Genomic DNA, 24,887 nt, shown 5'->3' with positions numbered 1-24,887 from the left:
CTCTCTCTTTTTCTCAAAACTGTCATCACAGCTACATGGGGAACACAAGTAGGAGTATCACAGTCCAGGCTGGTCCAGGTATAAATGTGAGACCCCTCTCTCAAAAATAACTGAAGCAAAAAGGGCTGGTGGAGTTGGCTCAAGTGGTAGAGCACCTGCCTAACAAGCATGAGGCCCAGTACTACCAAAAAAGCAAACAAACACACAGCTCATCCCATGTCACATTTTAGCAAGCTCTTTGCTAGATGTCAATGATTAGAACAACTCAAATAATGCTTGGTGTCATGATCGATAGTCAACCAAAGACTTTCTGGTTTTTTTGTTAGTCGAGGAGTGGCGTTAACCAATGGATTTGCTCCTTATCCATCGTTGTCCTGGTCTAGTTCCTGTGTCCTGGCTTTGCTTTATTCTTATTCCCTGTTTCCTCCAACACCCTCAAAAAAGCTTGTAGTGTAAAGCAAAGTTGAATGGCCTTTGCTGCAAGCCACTGTCCCATGCCTCCATCCTGGTGTGAATTTTTCCCCATATTTGCTGTCCCATGTCTGTCCCCCTTTCTACCTTCAATCCATCCACCTTTCCAGCCCTCAATCCATCCTGTTGTTAGAGCAGCACACCCTCTGAACAGTATGTGTTTTGTTAACCACAGTCATTGCTCCATTCCTTGTGAAAAACTTACATACAGTGAATGCACAGATCTCAAGTCTGCCTTGTCTAGGTCTGAAAAGCACGTAATACTTGTGTCTCGCAAACCCTATCAAGACACAGACCTCTACCATCACCTCCAGAATGCACCTCATACACGTCTGGTCACTTCCTGCCCCCCACTCCACCCTGCAACAGCAACAACCACTGTGCAGTTTTCTCTCTGTAGTTTACCTTGACCTCATGTAGCTCTTCATTTGAAGGGACTCAAGACTGCGTGTGCTCCTCAGTCTGCGTGATGCTTTGGAGATTGGTCCTTAGTCTGTCTTCTATCATGATTTATCCCTTTCTTATTCTTTTATTTTGTGGTACTGGGATTTGAACTCAGAGCCTTGTGATTGCTAGGCAGGAGCTCTGCCACTTGAGCTATGCCCCCCCAGCCCTTTTGTTTATCTTTCAGACACAGTCTCTTGCTAACTTTGCCCTACTGGACCTTTGACCATGGTTCTCCTACTGTCACCTCTCGCCAGTATGCATGAAATGGGGTCTTGCTAACTTTTGCCCATGATGGCTTTGAACTGTGACTCTCCAAATCTCTGCTCCTGAGTAGCTGGTATTATAGCTGTGAGCCACCATGCCCAGCTTGTTCATTCCCCTCTATTCCAAAGTGGAAATCCATTGTGTGGTTACGCTGAAATTACATTTTGTTGTTTTTTTTTAAAACTCATTATCGTATCAGTGGACAGCTAGTCTGTTTCCAGTTTGGGGCCATTACAAACAAAGTCACTGTGCACATTTATGTACAATTATTTTTGTGGACATTTATTTTGGTATTTGTCTTTAAAAATTAGTATTTATTACTGATTGTGATTATAAAGTAGTTTAGGTAAATTATAGAAGATATATCTAACTATAATGAAGAGAATAAAGATGCCATAATTTTATTGCCTGGAATTTGTTCTGTAACTGTGAACTCCTGGAAGGTGTGACCTCTTCATCCAAGGGAATATTTCCACGTGGTCATGAGGTACCCGGCCACTGGCCAGATGTCCACCTGCCTGGCATCCAGGAGGAAGAAACAGGTATAAAAATGGCATCAGCTCATTCTGTGTCTCAGGAACCTCAGATGGAGCCTGATGCAAATTCAGAGCTGGGGAAGGATGTGGTAAGGGTGGCTGTGCAGGTGTGTTGCTTTTGCTCCTAAGGGCACCACAACTCCCTGCTATGACAAGGGTCTACACTTCTAATGGTACCTTCAGAAAGTCCCTCTTTGGCTGTGAGGGACCGTGCCTAAGAACCACTGTGATGAGGCCGGAAGATGCCCTTGAAGGATGGGAGGAGCAGGCCAGGCTGGGCGTTTATCCCAGCTCTGCCCAGGACCTGGGAAATGAGGGTTAGACAGTAGGTGGGCTGTTGGGACTCCCCCAGATCTGAGATCCTGGGCTACTGAGCCTTGAATTGGGAACTTTCTGAGGTCTGTGTCATGTCTCCATTCAAGGGCCTCTGGTTCTTGTTCCTGCCCAGCTGGCTATGTCCAGCACATTAAGGTCTCCTGTAGGGGTAGAAGCATATGACAGTGCTTTCTGGTGTCTCTTCTTATAAGGACACTAATCCTATCATCCTGTGGGGTCAGGGTTCCACCCTTATAACCTCATTTAACTTCAGCTACCTTCTAATGACCCAATCTCCAAACACAGTCACATTTGGGGGTGACACTTCAACATATGGATTCTGGAGGGACACAGTCAGTTTTACCTAAAGCATCAGAACTGAGCCCTGCCTGCCGGCTGCCTGTTAGAAAGTGAGCTGGGCAGGTACCTCAGGACTTCCACATTTTCCACGGTGGGAATCCTTGGCTGTGTAATAAGACAGTGAGAATACTGCTGCAGCAATCCTGTAGGGTTTTACAAAGTGCTTTCAAGTACATAGTCTTGAAAGCAAGCTTGTGCTTGCCTTCAGCAAGCCTGTGCTCATTGTATGGATGAAAAACAGGGCATAAGAAATTAAGTGTCTGGACTGGGGCCACATAGTCCACTAGTGGTGAGCCAGTTCCCACACCCATTTGAGCTCTTGTAGAAAGCATTCCCACCTGCCTCAGTTTCCTTCTCACCCCCATGCTCTCCATGTTCAAGACACATTTCAGAGGCTGTGAGGGTTCCATTGCCCATAAAATGAAGCTGAAGCCTGGTGCAGTATAGGTAACACTAAAAAATCTCCTTATCAGCAAAGTAGGTGGAAGTATTCCTAGTGCAGGAACTGACTTAGTTGACAGAAAAAACCTTCCCCAGGTGCCAGTGGCTCACACCTGTACTCTAACTACTTGGGAGGCTGAGATGGGGGAGGATTGCGGTTGCAGATCAGCCTGGGCAAAAAGTTTGCAAAACCCCATCTCAACTAAGAGTTGTGTGCAGTAGCGTGCACCTATCGTCACAAGCTACCTGGAAGACTGAGATTGGGAAGATTGAGGTTCCAGGCCAGCCAGGGCAAAAACTTTCTCAAGATCTGCATCCTAACAGAAAAACCTGGGCATAGTGGCCTGCGTCTGTCATCCCAGTGATGGTGGGAAGTGGGAAATAGGAGGATTGTAGTCCAGGTTGGCTTGGGCAAAAAGCAAAATAACCATCTCCAAAATAACCAGAGCACAAAAGCTGGAGGTGTGGCTCAAGTGGTAGAGTGGCTGCCTCAGAAGCATGAAGGCCTGTGTTCAAACCCCAGTACCACCAAAAACAGAAAAGGAACCTCCCTGTGTCAGTAATCTAATGAACTGTGTTTGGGTTTGAAGTGCTAACGTGAAACCTGTCTTCCTCCCCTGGTCAGTACAACAGGGTTTGGATTCCTGATCCTGAAGAAGTTTGGAAGTCTGCTGAAATAGCAAAGGACTACAAAGGTGACAGAGTCCTGCAACTCCTGCTGGAGGATGGAACGGTGAGAGACCTGGCTGTGGAGCTATGGGGATGTCTACAGTGGTAACGAGTACACAGTGGTAATTAGGGTGGCATGAGATGCAGAGGGAGCATGGGGGCACCGGCACCAAGCTCAGGATGGCCAGCTGGTGCTGCAAACCGCCCCCCAAGCTGTGCTACCCCACATCGAGCAGTGTGGCTGTGTAGCAGGGACCCACATGAGTCCCCAGGTCTGTGTCCCCTGCTGCACTTCCAGGTGTTCAGCATTGCTTGCTGGGTGCTGAAAAGCCATTAGCATTTTGGTTTCTGGGTCTCAGCAGAGAGATGGGGCAAGGAAGAGAAGCTGGAGGAAAGGAGTTTGAGCCCAAGGAGTGATCTGATGGAGAAAGGTTGAAGGTGGGAGGGGAAGAGAGGAGCCAAGGTGAAAAGGACACAGGAGGGAAGGAGAGATGGTCAGCCTGGAAGGCATAGAAACAGGTGATGATTGGGCTGTCCAGGAAGGTGTGGGAGGGCCACTGTGAGTGCTAGGTGGCAAGGGATCAGCGGCAGTTGTGCAGAAAGGAGCTCCTTGCGGCTTATAAGCACCTCCTGAGCATAGCAGGTGTGAGTAGCTGAGAAGGATGGATGGAAAATCACAAGACAGGGCTGTGGTGGCAGTGCGCAGTTGGGGAGTATCTGCAGGGCTTCAGAGAGAGGCAGGGAGGGTGGTCAGCAGCCTGTCTCTTTACGTCACCCCTCCTGGCTCCCTGCAGGACAAAGCCTGCTTTGTGCAGAAAAATGTCACCTCTGCAGCCACCTCTCCTCTCCCTCACTGACTGATAGACTCTCTTTTAGACCCTCTTGTTTCTCTCGCACATCAAATGGTTGAACTAGAAATAGGGGTTGTTGATTTAGAACAGAAAATCTGAAACAGGGAATGTACGAATTTATTAATTATGAAAATAGGTTTTGTTCTATAAACACACTTGTGGAGGCTGGTGTTTTCTGTTGGGGACAGCTCACGTGTGGACTTGCACCAGTGACAGTGGAGAAGGAGCCCCTCTGGGAACTCTCTACTGGCTTCCCAGATTGCCCCAAACTGCCAGCCTGATGCAAAGAGCTGGCAATAAAGCCATGTGGGCACTGACAGGGGTATCAGAACAGTGAAAGCATGCAGGCTTCAGAGCCAGGCCCACATTGACTGTGTGACCCTGTCTCGTTACCTGGTCGTGAGGTAGTCACACCCTCTTCTCACGGTGGTTGTGAGGGTAACAGTCAGGACTGGGTGCTTGGCATGGGAGTTATACATGGCTCCTGCCAAGGGGCAATTGGTCCAGGACCAGGGGGCAAAAGGAAGCCAGCCAGCCGTGCTGCCTAACAGGAGGAAGGCAGCCTGGAAAGGGGGAAGGTAAGCGGGTTGCTGGGAAGCCTTGCTCAAATCATTGTACTTCTCTGCACTGTCCTTCCCCCAGCCATGAAACAGGAATGGGAGTGGCGGAGTCAGAATACTCGGGCATTTGGAGGGTCCAGTTGTCTGGGGCATGGGCTCCACCAGGGACGCTGACCTCATCCTCATTCCATGCAGCCTCTGCTCTGGGATTGCTTTAAATCTGGCAAAGAAGGGCCAATCTGGGGAAATTTCTCAGCACAGGGCTGAGGGTGACAGGGATGGGCAGCCCATGGAGGGCATGAGCCCTCGGCATGCAGGAGGCTACAGACAGGAATCACCACTTCAGGGGCTTGGCAGGGTGACCACCAGCCACTCAGCCTCCTTCAGACTCTTCTCACCACCTTGCGTGACAGCTGAGGAGCATGTAGGAGAACTCAAGGACCTATCCTTGTCACAGCATCACCTGTCTTCAAGTGAGAATCCTCAGGGCACCACCATTTAAACCCATGCAAGTGGAGCCCCCACTGGGAGTAGGCACTGGGATCCTTGCCCTTGTGGTCTCCCCCCACCACGCCCCCAGCAGTCTTCAGCTCTGAGGATCCCTGATCTGGTCCAGCTTCTGGTTACAGATGAGAGAATTAAGGCCCAAAGAGGGTGAGTGACTTGCCCCAGGGCACACAGCCAGTGCCCTGTCCCCTGGCTCCTACTTTTCATTACTCAAGAGTCTCTCATGGAGATATTTTCTTCTTGCTTTTCTTAGGTTTGTTCTTCAGTGTTAGTGATGACTCAGTAGGAGGTGGATAGGAGAGGCAGTGTATTCAGCAGAAACCTTATATTTCCAGAAGTTTAAGTTCATCTTTGTGCACAGGAGTTGGACTATCCTGTTGATCCAGGATCGCTGCCTCCACTGCGGAACCCTGACATCCTCGTGGGAGAGAATGACCTCACAGCCCTCAGCTATCTCCATGAGCCTGCGGTGCTGCACAACCTCCGAATCCGCTTTGCAGAGTCCAGACTCATCTACACGTACAGTGGTAAGGACCTCAATTGCAGGGGGAGAGAATTGCAGGGCAAGAGCGATTGTAGAGCAAGAGCGATTGCAGAGCAAGAGGAAGCACGGGAAAACTGACGCCTAGTGCGTCCTGGTAACTGGTGTTTGTGCTGAGCACAGGAACTAAGAACAGACCACGGAAGAAAGAGAAGAGATGTGCTTATCACTTACTGAGGCAGTGGTGTCTCCTTGCATTTACATGGGGAATTGCAAGAGCCTCTCAGTTTGGAGACACTCCCGCCCGTCATCTCATTCAGCCATCAGAGTAGCCCAGAGTCATAGCCAGGGAACCGAGATTCAGAGCATCAGTGACTTGACCAAGGTCAAGCAGAAGATTTTGTAAGTGGCAGAGCTGGGATTTCTCTAAAGAACCCGAGATATGTGTGTCTTAGTCTGTTTTTATTGCTATAACACACTATCTGACACCAGGTAATTGATACAGAAGCTAATTTGGCTCATTTTGTGGAGGCTGGGAAGTCCAAGAGCATAGTGCCAGCATCCAGTGAGGGCCTTCTCAGTGCTTCATCACACAGCAGGGGCATTGCGTGGTGAGACAGCACGCGTCTAGCTTGGCCTCTTCCTCTCCTTACAGACCACTGATCATTGTGGGCCCACTCTCATGAGGTCATGAGGTCATCTAACCATAACTCCTTCCCAAAGGCCCATCTCCAAGTGCTATAAACATAGGAATTTGGGTATTAAGTCTGTAATACACGAACTTTGGGGGGGCACATTCAAGCCATACAGTGGGTAACAGTGAGAATCTCACCTCTGTCCTCAGGAATCATTTTGGTGGCCATGAATCCTTACAAGCAGCTGCCAATATATGGAGATGCCATCATCCACGCCTACAGCGGGCAGAACATGGGTGATATGGACCCACACATATTCGCCGTGGCAGAAGAGGCATACAAGCAGATGGCCAGGTAGTGTCCTGCAGGCTGGCCTTCCCAATGCTCCCTGTAGGAAGGGATGAGAGGGCTCATTAGAAGCAATTGTGAAGCAAGGGGGGAGGTTTTTAAGTAGACTACCTGGAATGAATAGCAAATGACTGTTACAGTGTAACTGACCTATCTGCACAGAGCTCCCTCCTGGATTTTGGTCCTTCAAGGTAGTTCAAAAGTCAGTCCCTAGAGTCAGGGTGGCCAATGTTCCTCTTTTAAAAAAAAATGGTTTATTTTTCTTAGCTTATTATTATGCTATGACATTTACAAAAGTGCTTACAATGTATCTTAGACTCACCCCTCCATCATTCTCCTTTATCCTCCCACGCCCTTCTCAGAATAGTTTGAACAGGTGTCGTTGTTCCGTTTTCATCCATGAGTACATGGTATTTCCACCACATTCACCTCCTGCACCTTTCCTTATCTCCCCCCCACTGTGCCAACCCCCAGACAGGACCTGTTTTACCCTACTGTTCTCTATTTTTGAATAAAGATATTTTTGTATGTTTAAGATGGCTATAAGGGAGTTTCATTCCGACATTTCCATGTATATATGTATTATATCCCAAATGGGTTCATCCCCTCCAATTTTCTCCTTTCTACCTTAGTCCACCTCTTATGGTGATTTCAGCAGATTTAAATATTGCAGTGTGTTTGGTTGGAAGGGGGACTGTCTGATTCTACACCTTGAGAGGTTTGGTTTTTTTCACCCATCCAAAGGAATAAATATCCAAAGGAGGCTGAATCTATTAACAGACAAGCACAGGCTTTAGCTGCACGAGATTTGGAAATCTGGAGTCTTATCCCAATCTCACCACTTGAGTTTTGTATGGCCTTGCAGAGTTCTGGTTTTGCTATGGACCATTTATAAAAAGCTGCCAGTGAAGCAGGCACCAGGTGTCCATCCCCTGTGTCATCATGGGTGCCCTCAGAAGAGCCCATGGTATGAATGCCTGGCCAGTGATCTGGGCTTCAGGGAGTAAGCCACTCAGGGTCAGGCAGCAGTGGGGTTTGTGCTCAGGTTTTGACTCTTAAGGAAAATGTGTTTTTTCACATCTTCTTTCCCTATCTTCTTTTGGCTCCAATGCCCTGTCTGTAAAGTATGAGGAATAAACTATCTTAGCCAAATATTGTGGCAAATGCCTATGGTCTCAGCTACTCGGGAAGAGGAGGTAGGAGGATCGTGGTTCCAGGCCAACCCTGGTATAAGTCATGTGAGACCCTCTCTGAAAAAGAGACTAAAAAAGCAAAAGGACTCGGGGCATAGCTGAAGAGGTAGAGCACTTGCCCAGAAATTTCAATTGCCAGTACTACAAAACAAGCAAATAAATGAACACCATGTTAACTGTGTAGGTCCCTTAACAGTTTGCAAAAGAGCTTTCCAAGGCACTTGTCTCCTTTGGGTCTTGCTATATTCCTGTGAAGTGCTGCCATCATTGCCCTCACTTCACAGATGGGAAACTGAGGCAAGGACCTGTACCTGCTCTTACAGCCTAACCCTGGGCACAGTGCTGATTTGTCCTCATCTGTGAGCTAGATGCACAGAGCTCCCATATCTCATTCTGCTGCTATGGTTAGGGAAAAAATGGTGGCGTAATCAGGTGGGTCTTTCCTGATGAGCAGTCTGAGGTAGACAGGACCCCTTCCATCACACCAGAGACCCATGACATTTGGCTCCCATGTCCCTGTGGTAAGCCCCTCATCCTAGAGCCAGGCTAGTGCCCAATCATCTCCTCCACATCCTAGGTCACAGGAGCCACAGACTTTCCTCCAGGTCACAGAGCCTGCCCAGAGCCCCCAAAGAAGCTGCTCTCAGCTTACTGACTAGGGCATCCTCACATGAACAAGAGGGACCAGACGCTGTGCCATTCATGTGGCAGCAGTACCCCAGCTAACACTGGGGCATTGTCCTAGAAGGAAGGAAGGAGGAGAATGCTGGGTAGAAATGAGCAGCATTCCTTCAACCTGAGAACAGCCCAGATCAGGTCTCCCGGGAGTCTCAGTTGGTTACATGCTGGTCGTCTGCAGTGTGAGCTCACCAGAACCGAAAGGCTTTGCAAGATCAAACTCAAAGAGCGAGTTTTCTCCTTGGAGGTCTTTCTATGTGACACAAAACAGAACAGGTTCTTGGTGGACTGGCTTGATGCTAGTCTGGGACACCCTGGCTTTAATAGTCCCAGCCCCATTTGCCTACCCGGAGGACATTGGGCATGCCCTCCACCTTCTCAGAGTCTTCAGTTCTTCTTTGTGAAATGAAAGGATTGAACCAAGAGCTCTGTGTCTAAGGTCCCTCCAGCTGTGTGTTCTGTGCCCCAAGTCAAGTCACTGTACCTCTCTGAGTCACTCTTACCCATCTACAGAATAGATGTGTGTGTGATAGGATTTCTGTGAAGCTTAATTGAGGACATGTGTGGTGTTCACCTAGCTCCTGGTATGTACAGTAAGCAGTGCTGGCTACACAGCACTGGGTTTCCCCTCTTTTCTCTCTTTGAACCCCCAGAATAGCATTTTATTTGTTTTTATTTTTTGTTTTTGTTTTTGTCACAGTACTGGAGTTTGAACCAGGGCCTTGTGAGTGCTAGGCAGACAGTCTAGCACTTGAGCCACACCTCCAGCCCTTTTTACTCTGGTTATTTTTGGGACAGGGTATTGCCTTATGTCTGGGCTGGCCTAGACTGTAAACCTCCTATTTAGGTTTCCTGAATAGATGGGATGACAGGTGTGCACCACCATGCCCAGGTTTTTATTGGTTGAGGTAGGGTCTTGTTAACTTTAATCCCCCTGCCACACACACAGCCATCTTAATCTTATGACATGGAAGTGTTGTGTCTTTTTCAAAAATCTCTAAATTATATAACAGAACATGTGCACTTACAGAGTGCACATGTTCCCAGGCGTATTTTGCATAATTGCTCTTGATGGCTTTCTGTTCAACTGGAATGTACAGAAAAGAGCTGACAAGGCCTCAGACCACCATCTCTAGAGGCCTGCTTTCAAGTCTGGCCTGTGGCTACCCTCTGATTTCAGGTTGAGCCCCACCATCTCCTAACTGATAAAGTGACTCCCTGTACCTAAATTTAAACTGTGTCCGTGTCATCAATGTGGTTGCGGCTGAACATCTGCTTTCTTTCTGGGAGATGGAATTTGGGTTTGTGCCTGGAAGAGGACAGGCACTTAATCCTTAAGGCCTCCCCTGAACACACATGCCATCAAATCCCCTGATGGAGGCAGTAAGTGCATCAAGTGTGACCCCTGGAAAAGAGCTCTCACAGTCTACACCTGGTCTCCTCTGGGCTTTGCTCTGTGTGCCTTTTCCCTTTGCTGATTTTGCTCTAAATCCTTTGATTTGATAAGGCTCACATCCCAGCAGAGGATGACTGTAATGCTGAGTCAGTCCTTTAGCGGGTCATTGAACCTGGGGTTGGTCTTGGGGACCCTTAACAAGGGAATGAGGCAGGAACCAAAAGTGTGTGTTCTGTGTGATCACACAGAACAAACAAGGCTGGGGCTGGATGGAGTCACTGAACTGTGTGGGCTGATAAGACAAAGTTTCCCCTGCTTTTTTTCCTTTCCTTTTTTCCTTTTTTGACAGTGCTCATGCTTACTAGGCAGATGTTCTACCAGGTTCCCAACCCTTTTTTGTTTTAGTTTTTCTCCATTGGCTCTCATACCTATTGTGTAGGGCCGTCTTTAGACTTCGGTCCTCCTACCTTTGCCACCTGCTGAGTAGCTGGGATCACAGACCTGAAGCGCCACCCCTGGCTTGTTTTCAAAATAGAATCTTGCTAACCTTTTTTGCCCAGGTTGGTCTGGAACCGCAGTCCTCCTAAAATCTGCTCTGAGCAACTGGGATTATAGGTGTGAGCCACTGTACCTTTTTCATGGGAAGATATTAGTATTTTAAAGTCTCATTTATTTGCTTTAGAAACAACAGAAACCAGTCAATTATTGTGAGTGGGGAGTCTGGAGCTGGAAAGACAGTGTCCGCCCGCTATGCCATGAGGTACTTCGCCACCGTCAGCAAGTCCAGCAGCAACGCTCACGTGGAGGACAAGGTCCTGGCGTCCAATCCCATAACTGAGGTGGGCACTGCTGTGGAAGGAGACGGGCAGAGGGCCAGAGGCAGCCAGGCACTGGTGATGGGGATGCAGGTCGCGGTATGCCTGTGCCATCCTTGCTAACACCAGTTCTCACACTGTGAAGAGCAAAGCAGTGAGGGTAGGAACGAGCTGGGATGCATGTGGAGAAAGCAGGGACAGAGATTGCTCCTGCCAGGGTTCTCCTCCATCTGCTGGGCTAGAAATCCTGTGATGGGATTTCAAGAATCCTCTGTACTGACTAATCTCCAGAGGAAACCCCCAACCTCAGCATTGCTGGCCCGTGGAAATGGAGGGTGCCCTGTGGCCAGCTGGCTCCAGCCTCATGGTCAGGGTAGTCTGAAGTCAGTCATGGAGAAGCAGTAACACCTTACAAATGAGCAATGATGCGTCCCAGGCTCTGCCTCCTCCCATCACCTGGGGCACAGGGTGGCAGGACCACCACACAGCCACCCTCTAGGAAGAAGGGGACCCAATGACCAGCCCTGGCTGCCTGGCCAAATGAGAAGAGGATTAGTTAGAACTTTTGGAAGTGTGGCCAATAGGAATGAACCTTAGACTCCAGGACCCGCCTCCAAAAGTGTGCTAATGAATATTTGTGAGACTGCCTACTTTGTTTAAGCCACTGTCCAGGTACTGTGGGAAGTAATGGGAAACAACAAGACCCCTCCCCAAGCTTAAGGTCCTCAAACCTACAATAAGTACCTTCTAAAATCAAAAGAAATGTGAGGGAGAGGGAAAACTGAGCCACAGTGTCGTTCACAGTCCAGAGGTACAGGCTGGCTGGACAGAACCATAAGCTACCATCCTACAGGGCAAGATCAAAGTTGCCAAGAGGCACCGCCACATGCATGCCCAGCGTGATCGTGAGAGGGTGATTACTTAAGGTTTGTCCCCCCGCTGGACTGTAAGCCTCATGAAGGCAGTTGCACGCCCAGTTGATTTGCTTTAACAAGCAAGCGTGTGGCATATGATAGGTGCGCAGCAAATACATGGTGACAGAAACCAAGATGACCTGGGCAAGTGGTGTCCTGTGTACACAGGAAGGGTCCCTCCTGATAGATGATGCCCAGGCAGGGGAGGAGTGGAAGTAAAGAACAAAATTCTAGACCATAGAGTGGGAGTAGGAGAGAGAGTGAGCTTTGGTGATGTAGACGGTTTGAGTGGGGAGATTGCAGGGAAGGTGAGAAGTACGTACCGGATGAAGGAGGTACACTTGCAGCTGAGCATCGTAACTCTGGCTCCCAGATGAGCTGGGCACTCTACATTATTTACATTCTTCCACACCATCCTCCCTACCCCAGGCTTTAGTCACAGGGTACTGCAGACTGGGTGGCTTAAACAGCAGCTTATTCTTTTTCTTTTCTTTCTCTCTTTCTTTTTTTTTTTTTTTTTGGCAGTTCTGGAGTTTGAACTCAGGGCCTTATACTTGCTTGCTAAGCAGGCGCTCTACCACTTGAGTTATGCCCCAGCCCTTTTTGGTGCAGTTATTTTTCAGGTAGGATCTTGGGTTTTCTGCCTAAGGCTGACCTGAACCACAGTCCTCCTACTTACATCTCCTGAGTAGCTGGAGTGACAGGTACCCGCCACTGTGCCCAGCTCATTTGTTGAAATGGGGTCTTGCTAACCTTTTGCCTGTGTTGGCTTCAAACCTGACCTTTCTAATCTCCAACTCCAGAGTGGCTGGGATGACAGGCGTGAGCCACCATGTCTAGCAACAGTTTATTTCTCATGATTCTGGGGGCTGTAAGTTTGAGGCCAGCATGGCCGGGTTAGGTGACGGCCCTGTTCTAGGTGCAGACAACCATCTTCTCTTTGTATCCTCACATGGCTGCAAAAGAAAGCAAGAGGTCTGGGGTTTTTCACATGGGTGTGAAATCCCATTTATGACAGCCTCACTCCATGTCCTAATTACCTCCCAAAGGTCTTACTTCCTAAAACAACAACAGTGCTAGGATTTCAACCCATGGATCTGGGGAGGAGACGTGTTCTTTCATCTTACACATGGAGCATTGGATAGTGAAAAGATGAATTCACTGGGTGACATTATACCACAGACAGCAGAAATGGGTCCCCGGGCATGAGAGGCCAGACCCACGGGCTCTCTGATGCTACCCAGCCCTGAGCACAGCTCTACACCCCCCCACCCTTGCCCCCACGCCAGGTCGCCTCTGCTTGCCAGACTTACCTCAGTTCACAGGAGTGAGTAAAAACTGCTGCCGTAATTTTAACACCAAGGTCTGTTAGGGTGTGATTTTGGGAAAGCCCTCTGTTTTCCAGGCTGTGGGGAATGCCAAGACCACCCGAAATGACAATAGCAGCCGCTTTGGGAAGTACACAGAGATCAGCTTTGATGAGAGGAACCAGATCATAGGCGCCAACATGAGGACATACCTCCTGGAGAAGTCCCGGGTTGTCTTTCAGGTAAGGGTCACAGCATTAGCACCATCTCTTGGCTCCAGTGTCTTAGCTGTCACTTACGCTTATGTACTCATTACACAGCCCTCATGGTTCAGTGGTGCAAACAGTGGAGTTTTCCTGTCTTTTGTTTGCAGTTTGGGATTTATTTTACGTGTCCTTCATTTTTTTTTCCTGTTTATTACAAAGCAATTCCTGGGGTATGGCTCAAGTGGCCTGCCTAGCAAGCACAAGGCAGAATTCAGTCCCCATTATCACCAAGAAAAAAATAAACAAAAACTGTGGACTTTGGGTGTGGCTCAGTGGCAGAATACTTGGCTAGCAAGTGCAGGATCCTGGGTTTGATCCCAGCATGAAAAAAAATTAATGGTGCATAAGTGTAATATCCATGGAATTGTGTGATCAAGGGAGGATCGAGGAAGAAGGTTGCACTTTTTATTTATTTATTTTGGCATATTAAACTCAGGGTCTTGTGCTTAGTAGGCAGCACATGAACAATACTCCCAGTCCTCGACTTTTCAATTTGAAGAAAAAATCAAGTTCATACTAGTATAACACAAACAAAAAAAAAACCTGAAAAAAGAAAGCTGTTGGCCTAGCTTTCCTGTCAGGGAGGGATGGATTAGAGCTGGAGGGAATGGGGTTAGGAGACCAGCTCTCTGTCTGGAGAATGGACACCCTTCCCACAGACTGGCCCAGGGGGAGGGCGCCTGGGAGCCTTGCGCTGTTGCAGGGTGTGTCTCAGAGTTCCAGCCGGGGTGAATCATGCCATTCCCACCTCATGAAGCGTTCTCATTCAGTGCCGCTTTCTCTGGGGTCACTGGCAAGTAGATGATCTCTGGCCACCCATTTTTCACTCAGTTGGCTGCTCAGAAGCTGGCCCTAAATGCTAGTGTCCAGGAGAGCAAAGTCGTCCCTCTGATCAACCACTGGGACCCTGTAGGTAGAAGTGGGGCATTTCCATTTGCTAAGGTGACACCAATAACTTGGGGGCCCTTTCTTCTACAGTCAGAAAATGAGCGGAATTACCACATCTTCTATCAGCTCTGTGCGTCTGCACGGCAGTCGGAGTTCAGACATCTCAAACTGGGTAGGTGATGAGTGGTGTGGGATGAGTCGCTCCTCTGGAGGGCTTTAAACTCTTGGCTAATTTCTTCTTATGATAGCACAACATTTTTTTAAGGTTATGTCTTCATCCAAAGGCAGAAAATCTTTCAGTTTCTGGGGTGGGATTGATGCGTCTGCCTAAGAAAATGGTGGGGCTAGGTTGGGGCAATGAGCCTAGGACAGGAGACTCCGCAGCCCCAGGGATCTTTTCTACCACACTGCCTACCCCTGGTGGCACTGGGGTTTGAACAGGGCCTTGAGCTTGCTAGGCAAGTGCTCCCACTTGAGCCACACCCCCAGCTCTTTGCTTTATTTTATTTTTCAGGTAGGGTCTCCCACTTTTGCTCTGGCCAGCCTCAAACTGAGATCCTCTTACCTCCACCTTCTGAATAGCTGAGGTTATAGGTGTGAACCACCACACCAGTCCCCCCGCAGGGGTCTTACCAAAGCTTATTAGGTGACTGTGATCATTAAGCACGAACCCCTGACAAAGGGAACGTACCACGAAGTCCCTAAACTTTCTTTTTTTTTTTTCATTTTTCTTTTATTATTCATATATGCATACAAGGATTGGTTCATTTCTCCCCACTGCCCCCACCCACTCCCTTACCACCCACTCCGCCCCCTCCCTCTCCCCCCCCCAATACCCAGCAGAAACTATTTTGCCCTTATTTCTAATTTTGTTGTAGAGAGAGTATAAGCAATAATAGGAAGGAACAAGAGTTTTTGCTGGTTGAGATAAGGATAGCTATACAGGGCATTGACTCACATTGATTTCCTGTGCGTGGGTGTTACCTTCTAGGTTAATTCTTTTTGATCTAATCTTTTCTCTAGTTCCTGGTCCCCTTTTCCTATTGGCCTCAGTTACTTTTAAGGTATCTGCTTTAGTTTCTCTGCGTTAAGGGCAACAAATGCTAGCTAGTTTTTTAGGTGTCTTACCTATCCTCACCCCTCCCTTGTGTGCTCTCGCTTTTATCATGTGCTCATAGTCCAATCCCCTTGTTGTTAAACTTTCATTTTTGTTTAAGCATCCTTTGGGAGTTGCTTTTTTAACATGTCTGACCATCCCTCCTCCTTAAACAAAGCACCTCTGACATAATTTGAACTTCCTTGATGACTCAGAATTCATTGTTGCAGTTGTGGTTAGTTACGCTTCAGGGATGGCTCGGATGTAACGCTGTTTGTCCCTAAGCATAAACGGCCTGGAACCCGTGCTGAACCAGCCCCCACCTCAGTCCTTCACTGTGTTGATCCATGAGGGCTGCCAGGCGGCTGTCTGGTGTGCTGGAGTTGAACGCACACCCTCCAGTTCTAGGGACCCCTCGCACTGTGGGATCCCAACATCTGTACATTCACAGGAACATGGCTCCGTGCTTTGACTGCCACAGCAAACACAGAAAGTGGTTGTAGGCGGACTTCCTCGTGGTCTTGTTGTGGTGATAGTTTTATAAAGGTGTACGTACGTGACACTCATTGAATCGTACATATTCAGTGTACACAATTTGTTGCTTGTTCAGTGAACCTCAGCAAAGTCACATAAAAGTGTAGCATGCACGAACAGAAATCACAGCATCAGAGTAAGGCCCAGGCTTAAACTCTTGCCCTCTTGTCACCTGTGGAACACTGAGTGAGCCTCAGCTTCTACTTCCACATGTAGAAGTCTAAAGAGTAAATGAACGTTGTAGAGTGCTTGAGGTGCACTAAGTGTGAACGTCCCTTCTTGTTTCCTTTTCTATTTGTTTTCTTTTGTCTGAGACAGGATCTAACTATGTAGTCCAGGATCTAACTATGTAGTCCTGCCTAAGCTTGGGATTAAAGGCATGCACCACCACAGTCAGCCTTCCCTTTTTATTTCTGATAGTCATGTATGTCCAGATTTCTGAGTTATAGGCAGACCTAATTGTCTTTTTTGTTTCAGGGAGTGCAGAAGAGTTTAACTACACAAGAATGGGAGGAAATACTGTCATTGAGGGTGTGAATGACAGAGCTGACATGGTAGAGACTCGGAAGACATTCACACTACTGGGTAAGTGAAAATGTCTTACCCAAGAGTGTGACTGTTTTCTCAAAAAAGAAAAAGTTGGGATCGGGAGGGGAGGGAGAGGAAGAGGAGTCCTGAGGACACAGCCTTGCAATCTCTGTTCTCTCGTTGCCTGGCCACTGGTAATTTGCTATTCACTTTTTTTGTTGTTGTTGTGTATTCACTGCAGTTTCTTCACATATTGTAAGATGGTGGGTGGCCTTCTGCATGTCAGCTGTCACCTCTTGGCCTTGGTTTCTCTTGGTACAGTGGAGCACTGACATGTTTAGTTACTCCGATGACCCATTTCTACTCCCTCATTTTAGTGGCTTAAAATGATAACTGGTTATATCTCGTGATTCAGGGTTGACTGGGCTCAGCTGGGCATGTCTTTCTCAGGGACTCTCATAATGGTGATCAGGCTGGATCCTCTGACGTCTTCTCTCGCGTGGGCTGGGGCCTGGGTGGGTATCTCCCTGTCCAGTGACCTCAACCCTGGGACTCCTCAAGCCTGCTATCTCAGGGCAGATGCATTTCTTCCATCGTGGTCACTTCCAAACCCTGCCAGGCCTTTATGAACAAGCCTCAGAAGTCACCCAGCTCCGCTCCTGCTGTGTTCTATTAAGAAGGTCAAGAGCAAGTCTGAGGGGCCAGCTGAGACTTGTGACTCACGGGGAAGAAGCACACAGTGCTCCAACACTGGTGGGTGGTGTGTTGGGCACCATGCTTACATAGTGGCCACTGTGGCAGCTGCTAGGATGCTGTGAGGAGAGAGAACCAAGGTCTGAAGTGGCTTCTGAGCCAGGATGTGTATCTGTGTGGGAGATCAGGACCCACTGAATGAAAGTAGTCCCTAAACTGTGTCCCTGACCCAGGACCAGCAGACTGCTCTGTTTTATACTTGAAGTCCTCCTTTGTTTATGTTTTATCTGTGACTGTTTCCATGCTACATGGCAGGGTTGAGGAATGGTGACATAGACCATGTGGCCTACTAAACCCCCTAAGAAAACATTGCTGTCCCCTGTCCTAGATGGTAGTGTGGGCATGGCTGCTGAGTGCTTTAGTAGTTTCTCAAAATGTCTAGAAAGATCTGTGGAGCTCACGAAGCCATCTCAGCTTTGCCCATGTGTCCAAACTTGGAAGTTCCCTGAGGGCCCCATCCAGACAAAGGGGCAGCTGGGCAGGGTCCCAAGATCCCCTATCTGTTGTCGAACAGATTTGTGCTTGGAACCAAATGACCTCACTCACCTTGAAGTTGCTGTCATCTCACAACCAGTGGTCTCAGACTACATGTTCATTTCCTGGTGTCTAACTCCCACTATCCTACACAACAGCCACCAGTCACAAGGGACTGTCTGCATTTAACTTCATTTATCCTTTGGAGGTACTGGGGTTTGAACTCAGGGCCTTGCACTTGCCAGGCAGGTGCTCATCCACTTGAGCCACACCCCCAGCCCTTTTGGCTTTAGGTGTTTTGCAGACAGGATCTTGCTCTTTGCCTTCTATGTTATGCTTTCCAACATCACTGGGATGACAGGCATGCACCACCACTCCTGTCCTTTGTCACACTGACAATGGAGTGGATTGTCAAAGACACCTGTCCTCCCTCTGGGCTTCAATTGGGAGGCCACCAGTGCCTGGACTCATTTGGGGCTGAAGGCTTTGTGAGTTTTAGGTTTGGCATCTCTTGATGTCTTTGAAGTGATTCTGTGATTACGTAAGCACATGACTGGTGAATGAGGCATTCCAGGTTTCCTCCCTCAGGAAGCGCAGCTCTGGCTCCTCTCTGTGCTCAGGGCCTGCCATGTTTGGCTGAGGGCACTGGGGAGGCATTGGCCACCTTTCCAGTTTCCACTCTGGTGTGGATGTGGAGTGGACGAGCCCCAGTATCTCTCAGGACTCCTGACCCTCCCCACTGTCACGCATATACTGTGGGACCCTGACCCAGCACAGCCCAGCTCACAGCTGCCCGCTCTCTGTTGGGATCTACAGAGCAAGACATAGATCACAGGTGGTTCCATTTATTCTCAGCTCCGGGAAATGGGCTGATTTCCTCACAATGACTGAGTGCATTATATGTCCGTAACTTGCATTCCACCCTCACCAGGCCCCATCCCAGAAGCACATGGTAAACGCAAAGGAGGATCAAGGAGGGAGGGTTTATTTACCAAGGGACCATGACAAAGTTGTAGGTGTGGTGTAGGTAAGTCAGCAAGGGCAGCGGGGACCAGGGGATGGCAGCAGAGCTGTCCTCTGCCCTCTTCTGTTCAGGTACAGGGCCATTCCAGAAGACCGAAAAACCTAGGTAAAGTAACACCAGGTTGTGAGTGAGTGGGGACCTCACCCAGTGGGGCTACACAGCTAGGGAAGTAGCTGTGCAGAGGAGGGTCGGGGCAGACAAGCTCAGGGCCCCTCCTGCTCTTCCTCTTTGAGCTCCTGCAAAGGTGAATGAATGTATGAGCAAGTGACAAACGAATGAATGCATGCATGCTCCAGCAAGGGGCCAGGAGCACGAGCACCGTTACCATGGTCCTTACAGATCTTTCTCCCCTGGGGTGGAGAGTAGAGGGCCAGAGGGGTAAACGGGGTCCCTCCAATACCCTACCTTAAAAAGAAACCAGGCCAGGTATGGTGCTGCATGCCTATATTCTCAGCACTCAGGAGGCTACTGCAGGAGGACTGTGAGTTTGTGGCCAGCCTGGACTACAGAGCAAGACCTTATCTCAAAAAACAAACAAAAGGATTCAGGGAGCTTGTGAGCAAAAACCAGAAAACAAGCTTAAAAGTAAAGACAGTAACCAAATGTGACTCACACCTGTAAACCTGGCCACTCAGGAAAAGAGATAGGTGGACTGCAATTCAAGTTCAGCCTATGCAAAGATACCAAGAGACTGTATCTTAAAAACAAGACAAGGGCCAGGCATGGTGGTTCATGCCTGTAATCCCAGCTACTGGGGAGGTGGAGGTAGGAAGATCATGGTCCAAGGCTGGCCTAGGCAAAAGCATGAAAGCGTACCTGAAAAATAACTAAAGCAAAAAGGGCTGAGGGTATGGCTCAAGTAGTAGAGTGCCTGCAAGCAGCAGGCCCTGAGTTCCTTCTCCAGTACCAATGAGGGGGATGGCTGGGAAGGGGGGGAAGCCTTGGGGGGGGGGCGGGCAGACAAAGCAATCAGGTGTGGTGGTGCATGCCTGTGACCCCAGTACTTTGGAGGCAGAGATAGGAAGATCTCATGTTCAAGGCCAGTCCATGGTAGAGCACTTGCCTAGCAAGTACGAGACCCTGAGTTCAAACTCCAGTGCTGCAGAAGTGAATGAATGAGTGAACGACATAAAATACACAGAAAAAACAGGGCTGCCTCTCCAGGACTGACTCTAAGCAGCTCCTGGAACTAGCTTCATGTTGAGCTCTCCTGCTGTTGCCGCTCCCAGAGGGAAGCGCTGGCTGCCACGCCCGCGCCATTTATCCCTGGAAGTCATATTGGAGAGAGCAGTGAGCCAGGCTCTCTCTGGGTGCAGTTGGTGTCCTCGTACCAACATTTGGCCCTGGAGGTACCAGAGCATCTTGAGAGTGTCCTGGTGCCCATCTCACAGGGAGAAGGCTTGGGGCCTCCTGAGTTGGGGCAATGCTTCTTTTCAGGTCTCAGGGAGGACTTTCAGATGGACATCTTCAAGATCCTGGCTGCCATCCTCCATCTGGGCAACGTGCAGATTGCCGCGGTGGGCAACGAGAGATCGTCAGTGGGCGTAAGAGCCGGCTCGCTTAGCCTTCCTGGGCGTGAGGGCCAGTGCCTGCTTGGGTTGCACTGGGCAGGCACAGTTGGGCCTGCTGGGCAGACTGGTTTAGCAGGAAGGATTTCCAGGGACTGTCTTCAAAGAGTAGCAGTGTGGGAGAGGGCATTCTCTATGCAATTTCCTGTCAGTAAATATTTAGGGAGTCCCTACTACAGGCCAGGGGCTGGTGTGGGCCCTGGGGAAACAGTATTGAACCTCATAAGAAGGCTTTCTTAGAGCGCGTAGTGCAGGACGGGCAAGGGGAGACACAAGAAATGCAGACAATGGAGCGGAGTCGGGGTGCGGAGGGGCTGTGCCTTTTGTGTAGGGCGGTCTGGGAAAGCCTGTTGGATGAGGCGGGGTGGGCAGAGGCCTGAAGGAGATGAAGGAGCAGACCGTGCCTGTGTCTGGGGGAGAAGGGCCCAGCACAGGGCCCAGCAGTGCAAAGTCCTGACACAGGTGTTGTCTGAGAAGCAGTGAGTGAGCTGGTGCATCCAGAGGGGTGGGTGTGAGGAGGTGCCAGGTGAGAGCAGGGAGGGAATGGGTTGTGGACATGGAGGGCCTAGGGACATGTCCAACATCAGTGGTGCGGGTTCCCCTCTGGGAACAGGGTCCTGGGTGAGCTTTGTGACAGGTTTATTTCATTTTTGCATGGACACAAGGTTAAACTTCAGTGCATGACTCTTCTGCAACAAACACCATGAGTAGTGATGCTGGTGGGAGGTAGGTGTTTGATTGGTCTCCTCAGCGGGCAGTAAAAAATGTCTCTGTGAAACGCAAATCCCCCTCCTTTTGTTCTTTTTTTAGCAGTACTGGAGTTTGAACTCAGGGCTTCTTGCTGGCAAGGTAGATGCTCTACCACTTGCACCATGACTCCAGCCCGGGTCTTGTGGTTTTTTGCCATGGCTGGCCTCAGACTGCAATCCTTCTACCTACATCTCCCATGTAGCTGAGATTACACATGTGAACCACCACACCCAGCTTGCTTGTTAAGATGGAGTGGGGGGGGGTCTCTAACTTTTTTGCCTGGATTGGCCTCAAACCACAATCCTCCCCAGCTCTGGCTCCTGAGTAGCTGGGATTACAGATGTGAGCCACTAGTCTGGCTAAGCCATGTTCTAAAAAACACTGTTGATTTGCTTTTCTTCTTGGACTGGGGCGTGGTTCAAAGGGTAGAGCACTTGCCTAGCATGCACAAAGCCCTGGGTTCAATCCCCAGCACAGGGGGAACAAAATCTCCTCCTCTTTGCATTTCTCTCATAGCAGCACCTACAGCTGAGTTTTTGACTTGGAAGATTTGGTTCTGGCTTCAAAGAAAGGAAACCAATGACTGTGCCTATCCACTCCGTGAGGAGGAGGTCATATCCACCAAAAACAAGCTCAGTTCTTGTGATGTCAGCCAGAGGCGTGGGTGGAGAGCGAGGAGGCAGCACTTTATACTGCTTCCACCACCTCCTGATGCTTTTCAAATGCAGCCATGTGGCTTTTTGGGTTCACAGAGGTGGGGTGGGGGGTGGCAGAGGAGGCTACCTTGACAGTTCCTTGCTGCAGAGGAAGGACCATGGAGTCACACCCCTAGCCAAGTGACAAGAGCCCCCAGCCTGCCACTGCTTCTCCACCTCTGTGGGCAGGTGTGGCAGCTCTCTTGCTAGGTTTGGGGAAGATGCACTTTGTGCATCCAGAGAGAGTTCCTGTCACAGCTCAGGTGTCAACTGAGAAGCCAGCCCAGCCAGGAGGCTACAATTTTGTGCCTGGAAAAGACACCCAGCATCCGGGCCAGACCACCCAGGTGGGGCAGGGGGAGCACACACCCGATAGGTGGCCTGGGCAGGATGCAAAAGTCAGAGGGGCCCAGGCTGTGCACAACTGCACACGAGCAGGGCGCAGGGCTCCCATGGCCCTTGCCTACTACTGACGTGGAGAGTCGGAATGAAGCATTCCAGCAGGCCCAGCTAGGTCTGCCTGGCATCGCTGCAGCAGTGCCCTCAGGGCAGGTGCAGGGTCAGCTCGCCCTGCCCCCACTTTACTCCAGTCCTGGTGTGCCCTTCCCAAGGCCTGGTCATCCTCATGCCAGCTCCTCACCTCCCACCCAATCCCCAGAGTGGGCCAGGGCCGTGGCCGGGCGGGACGGTGCTGCCTGGATGGCCAGGACACCCTGACAGGGCTTGTGCTTGCTTTGAAGGAGGGAGACGGCCACTTGATGGTATTCTGCGAGCTCCTGGGCCTGGAGTGCAGCAAAGTGGCTCAGTGGCTGTGCAACCGCAAGATTGTCACAAGCTCTGAGACCGTGGTGAAGCCCATGACCAGGCCCCAGGCCATCAATGCCAGGGACGCGCTGGCCAAAAAGATCTATGCTCACCTGTTCAACTTCATTGTGGAGAGAATTAACCAAGCGTTGCAGTTCTCAGGCAAGCAGCACACTTTTATTGGTGTTTTGGACATTTATGGGTAAGAGTCTCTCTGTGAGCCTGGCTTTCCCCATTCAAATGTCAAATGCCTTGCTGTTCTTAGATCACCTCCTGCCCTCTCTTCTTTTGTGCCATGCGTGTTGTGACTGTGGCGTTATTTCGCAGGTAGATGTTAAGGACACTCTCCTGGTCCCTGGGTGGTTCACTTAGAGCACTTTACAGGTTAATGACACTCATTGCCAGGTGCTCACTGTATCCCAGCACCCATGGGAATGGTTCCGGATAGCTGCTCAGTTGATCCTCACCCCGTCTGATAGCTATTCCATTTTAGAGACAGGACAGCCAAGGCCTGCGCACCGCTGCTCCACTGCTGACAAGACCCAGCCTGTGTGAGGCTATTGTCCTTTCTGTTCCCCGAGGCCCCTTGAGGTAGAGGCCAGGGAAGTGAGTCACAGCCGGCCCACGCCTGGCCTAGCTACAGGGCCTAGGTCCTCCACCCTCCCACGCCTACATCCTTTTCCATCTCGGGTGACAAAGTCTCCTGGTGCTCCACCCTCTGCCCAGAGATGTGGTACTTCCCCCGCCCAGTCTGGCCTTCTGTCTGCCCATCCTGCTTTTCTTAACCCTGGCTCTAGTTCCAGGTCCTGCTGGAGATCCTTACAGACCAGTGTGAGTGGCTCTGAGGGGCTGGTCACCTTCACTCGGCTTCTGCCTCCTGCCCCCACCACCACTCCCTCACCCCACCCCACCCAGGACCAAGCCTGGCTCCTCGGGAGAAGGCAGCATAGAGCTCCCCCTGGATGGCAGTCCTCCTCCACACCCTGCTGTGCCTCAGCTTCCCCTCGCACACAAAGGGGGAGTCGCACTCTGGACTTACACCTCAGGGAGAGGGCAGGGGCTTAGCCATGCCCTGAACTTTCACCCGGGCAGACACCAGCTCCTCCTGTAGCTGTTCACCAAGGGAGTTACTGTTTAATTTAGATCTGAGCGGACACACACAGCTCCCAATTCTTAGTATATGTCCGCAGTTATAAAATGCTAAAACATTGCTGGGAGAGGCTAATAAATTGTTTACCTTGTCCTCTTCAAGAACAGTTCTGAGCAGCCAATAAAAATTTAAGACTTAAAAAAAGTAGACTTAAGAAAAAGTAATAGTGTGACTAAGAATAATTTTTTTTCATTGTGGTGCAATATGTGATTATTATGTTATCCCCTGTACTTTTCTGTCATTTAAAAAAATGCTTTTAAAAATAACAGTCTTGCTGGGGCTGGTGGTTATGCTTATAATCCTAGCTACCCAGGAGGTAGAAATGAGAGGATCATGTCTAGAACCTGGCCTGTGGCAAAAGCACAAGACCTTATCTGAGAAATAACTAAAGCATAATGAACTGGCGGAGTGTTCATGTAGTACAGCACCTGCCTAACAAGCATGAGTTCAAACCCCAGTACTGCCAAAAAAGAAATAAATAAATAAATAACAGCACTTTAAGAATATATTATTTCATCTGGGTGCCAGCGGCCCACACCTATAATCTTAGCTACTTGGGAAGCTGAGATCAGGAGGATCATGGTTCAAGGGCAGCTCTGGCAAATAGTTTGTGAGACACCCCCCACTCCATTTCAAACTAACCAGAGCAAGATGAACTGGAGGTGTGGCTCAAGTGGTAGAGCACCTGCTTTGCAAGTGTGGCCAGGGGCCAGTCCTTTTCCTCTTTCTCCAATGTGCTCAATTAAGCCTTCCCTGGCCACATTCTGCAGCTTTAGAGAGCTGAGCTCAGTTTGACCTGGAATTACAGAAGCCTGGGAAAAGTTAGCATCACTGGGCTGGGAACAGGCAAAGTCAAAACTGGGAGCCTTGAGGTTTAGTCACCAAGTGGAACAAAGGCTTGTAAGCCTGGCCTGTCACGTGTTTATGTTCTTTGGACCCAAAGTTAAAAGGACTGGATTTGGGACCAGATGCCTGGGACTAAGCTCTGCAGTCACACACAGGCCCTCTCCAAACCCAAGTTTCTGTATCTGTGAGGTGGGGCTTCTCTTGCAAGGTCATTATGAAGGTCAAATGGAAGAAATTAGGAAGGCACCTGAGAGCCATAGCAAGCATTGCCCAAATGCAAAGTGGTGTCACAGGCAGCGTGCCTCTGAAATGCTAAATAACAG

The 24,887-nt window shown here is 49.6% G+C and overlaps 1 protein-coding gene and 1 long non-coding RNA gene across 4 annotated transcripts in view; one reads left to right on the top strand and one right to left on the bottom strand.

Moving 5' to 3' along the window:
• Positions 1-24,887, top strand: part of Myo5c (myosin VC) — an 87,407-nt gene that overhangs the window by 7,451 nt on the left and 55,069 nt on the right. For 2 of the 3 annotated variants that reach the window (XM_074065962.1, XM_020178143.2), the window contains exons 2-10: positions 3,460-3,567; positions 5,783-5,948; positions 6,747-6,891; positions 10,835-10,991; positions 13,287-13,430; positions 14,433-14,514; positions 16,450-16,557; positions 20,189-20,295; positions 22,505-22,770. In XM_074065962.1, the coding sequence (XP_073922063.1) occupies positions 3,460-3,567; positions 5,783-5,948; positions 6,747-6,891; positions 10,835-10,991; positions 13,287-13,430; positions 14,433-14,514; positions 16,450-16,557; positions 20,189-20,295; positions 22,505-22,770 (1,283 nt within the window). The remainder of the gene's footprint in view (positions 1-3,459; positions 3,568-5,782; positions 5,949-6,746; positions 6,892-10,834; positions 10,992-13,286; positions 13,431-14,432; positions 14,515-16,449; positions 16,558-20,188; positions 20,296-22,504; positions 22,771-24,887) is intronic. The other variant, XM_074065961.1, reaches the window with a different exon arrangement.
• LOC141420815 (uncharacterized) lies at positions 10,968-13,669 on the bottom strand. Its single transcript, XR_012445477.1, has 3 exons — positions 13,401-13,669; positions 13,195-13,287; positions 10,968-11,104 (listed from the first exon to the last, which is right to left on the bottom strand). It is a non-coding gene; the product is annotated as an uncharacterized lncRNA (long non-coding RNA).

Source organism: Castor canadensis, chromosome 2 (assembly GCF_047511655.1).
Source record: "Castor canadensis chromosome 2, mCasCan1.hap1v2, whole genome shotgun sequence".
NCBI classification, from domain to species: domain Eukaryota; kingdom Metazoa; phylum Chordata; class Mammalia; order Rodentia; family Castoridae; genus Castor; species Castor canadensis.
This window is presented reverse-complemented; position numbering and strand designations above follow the sequence as displayed.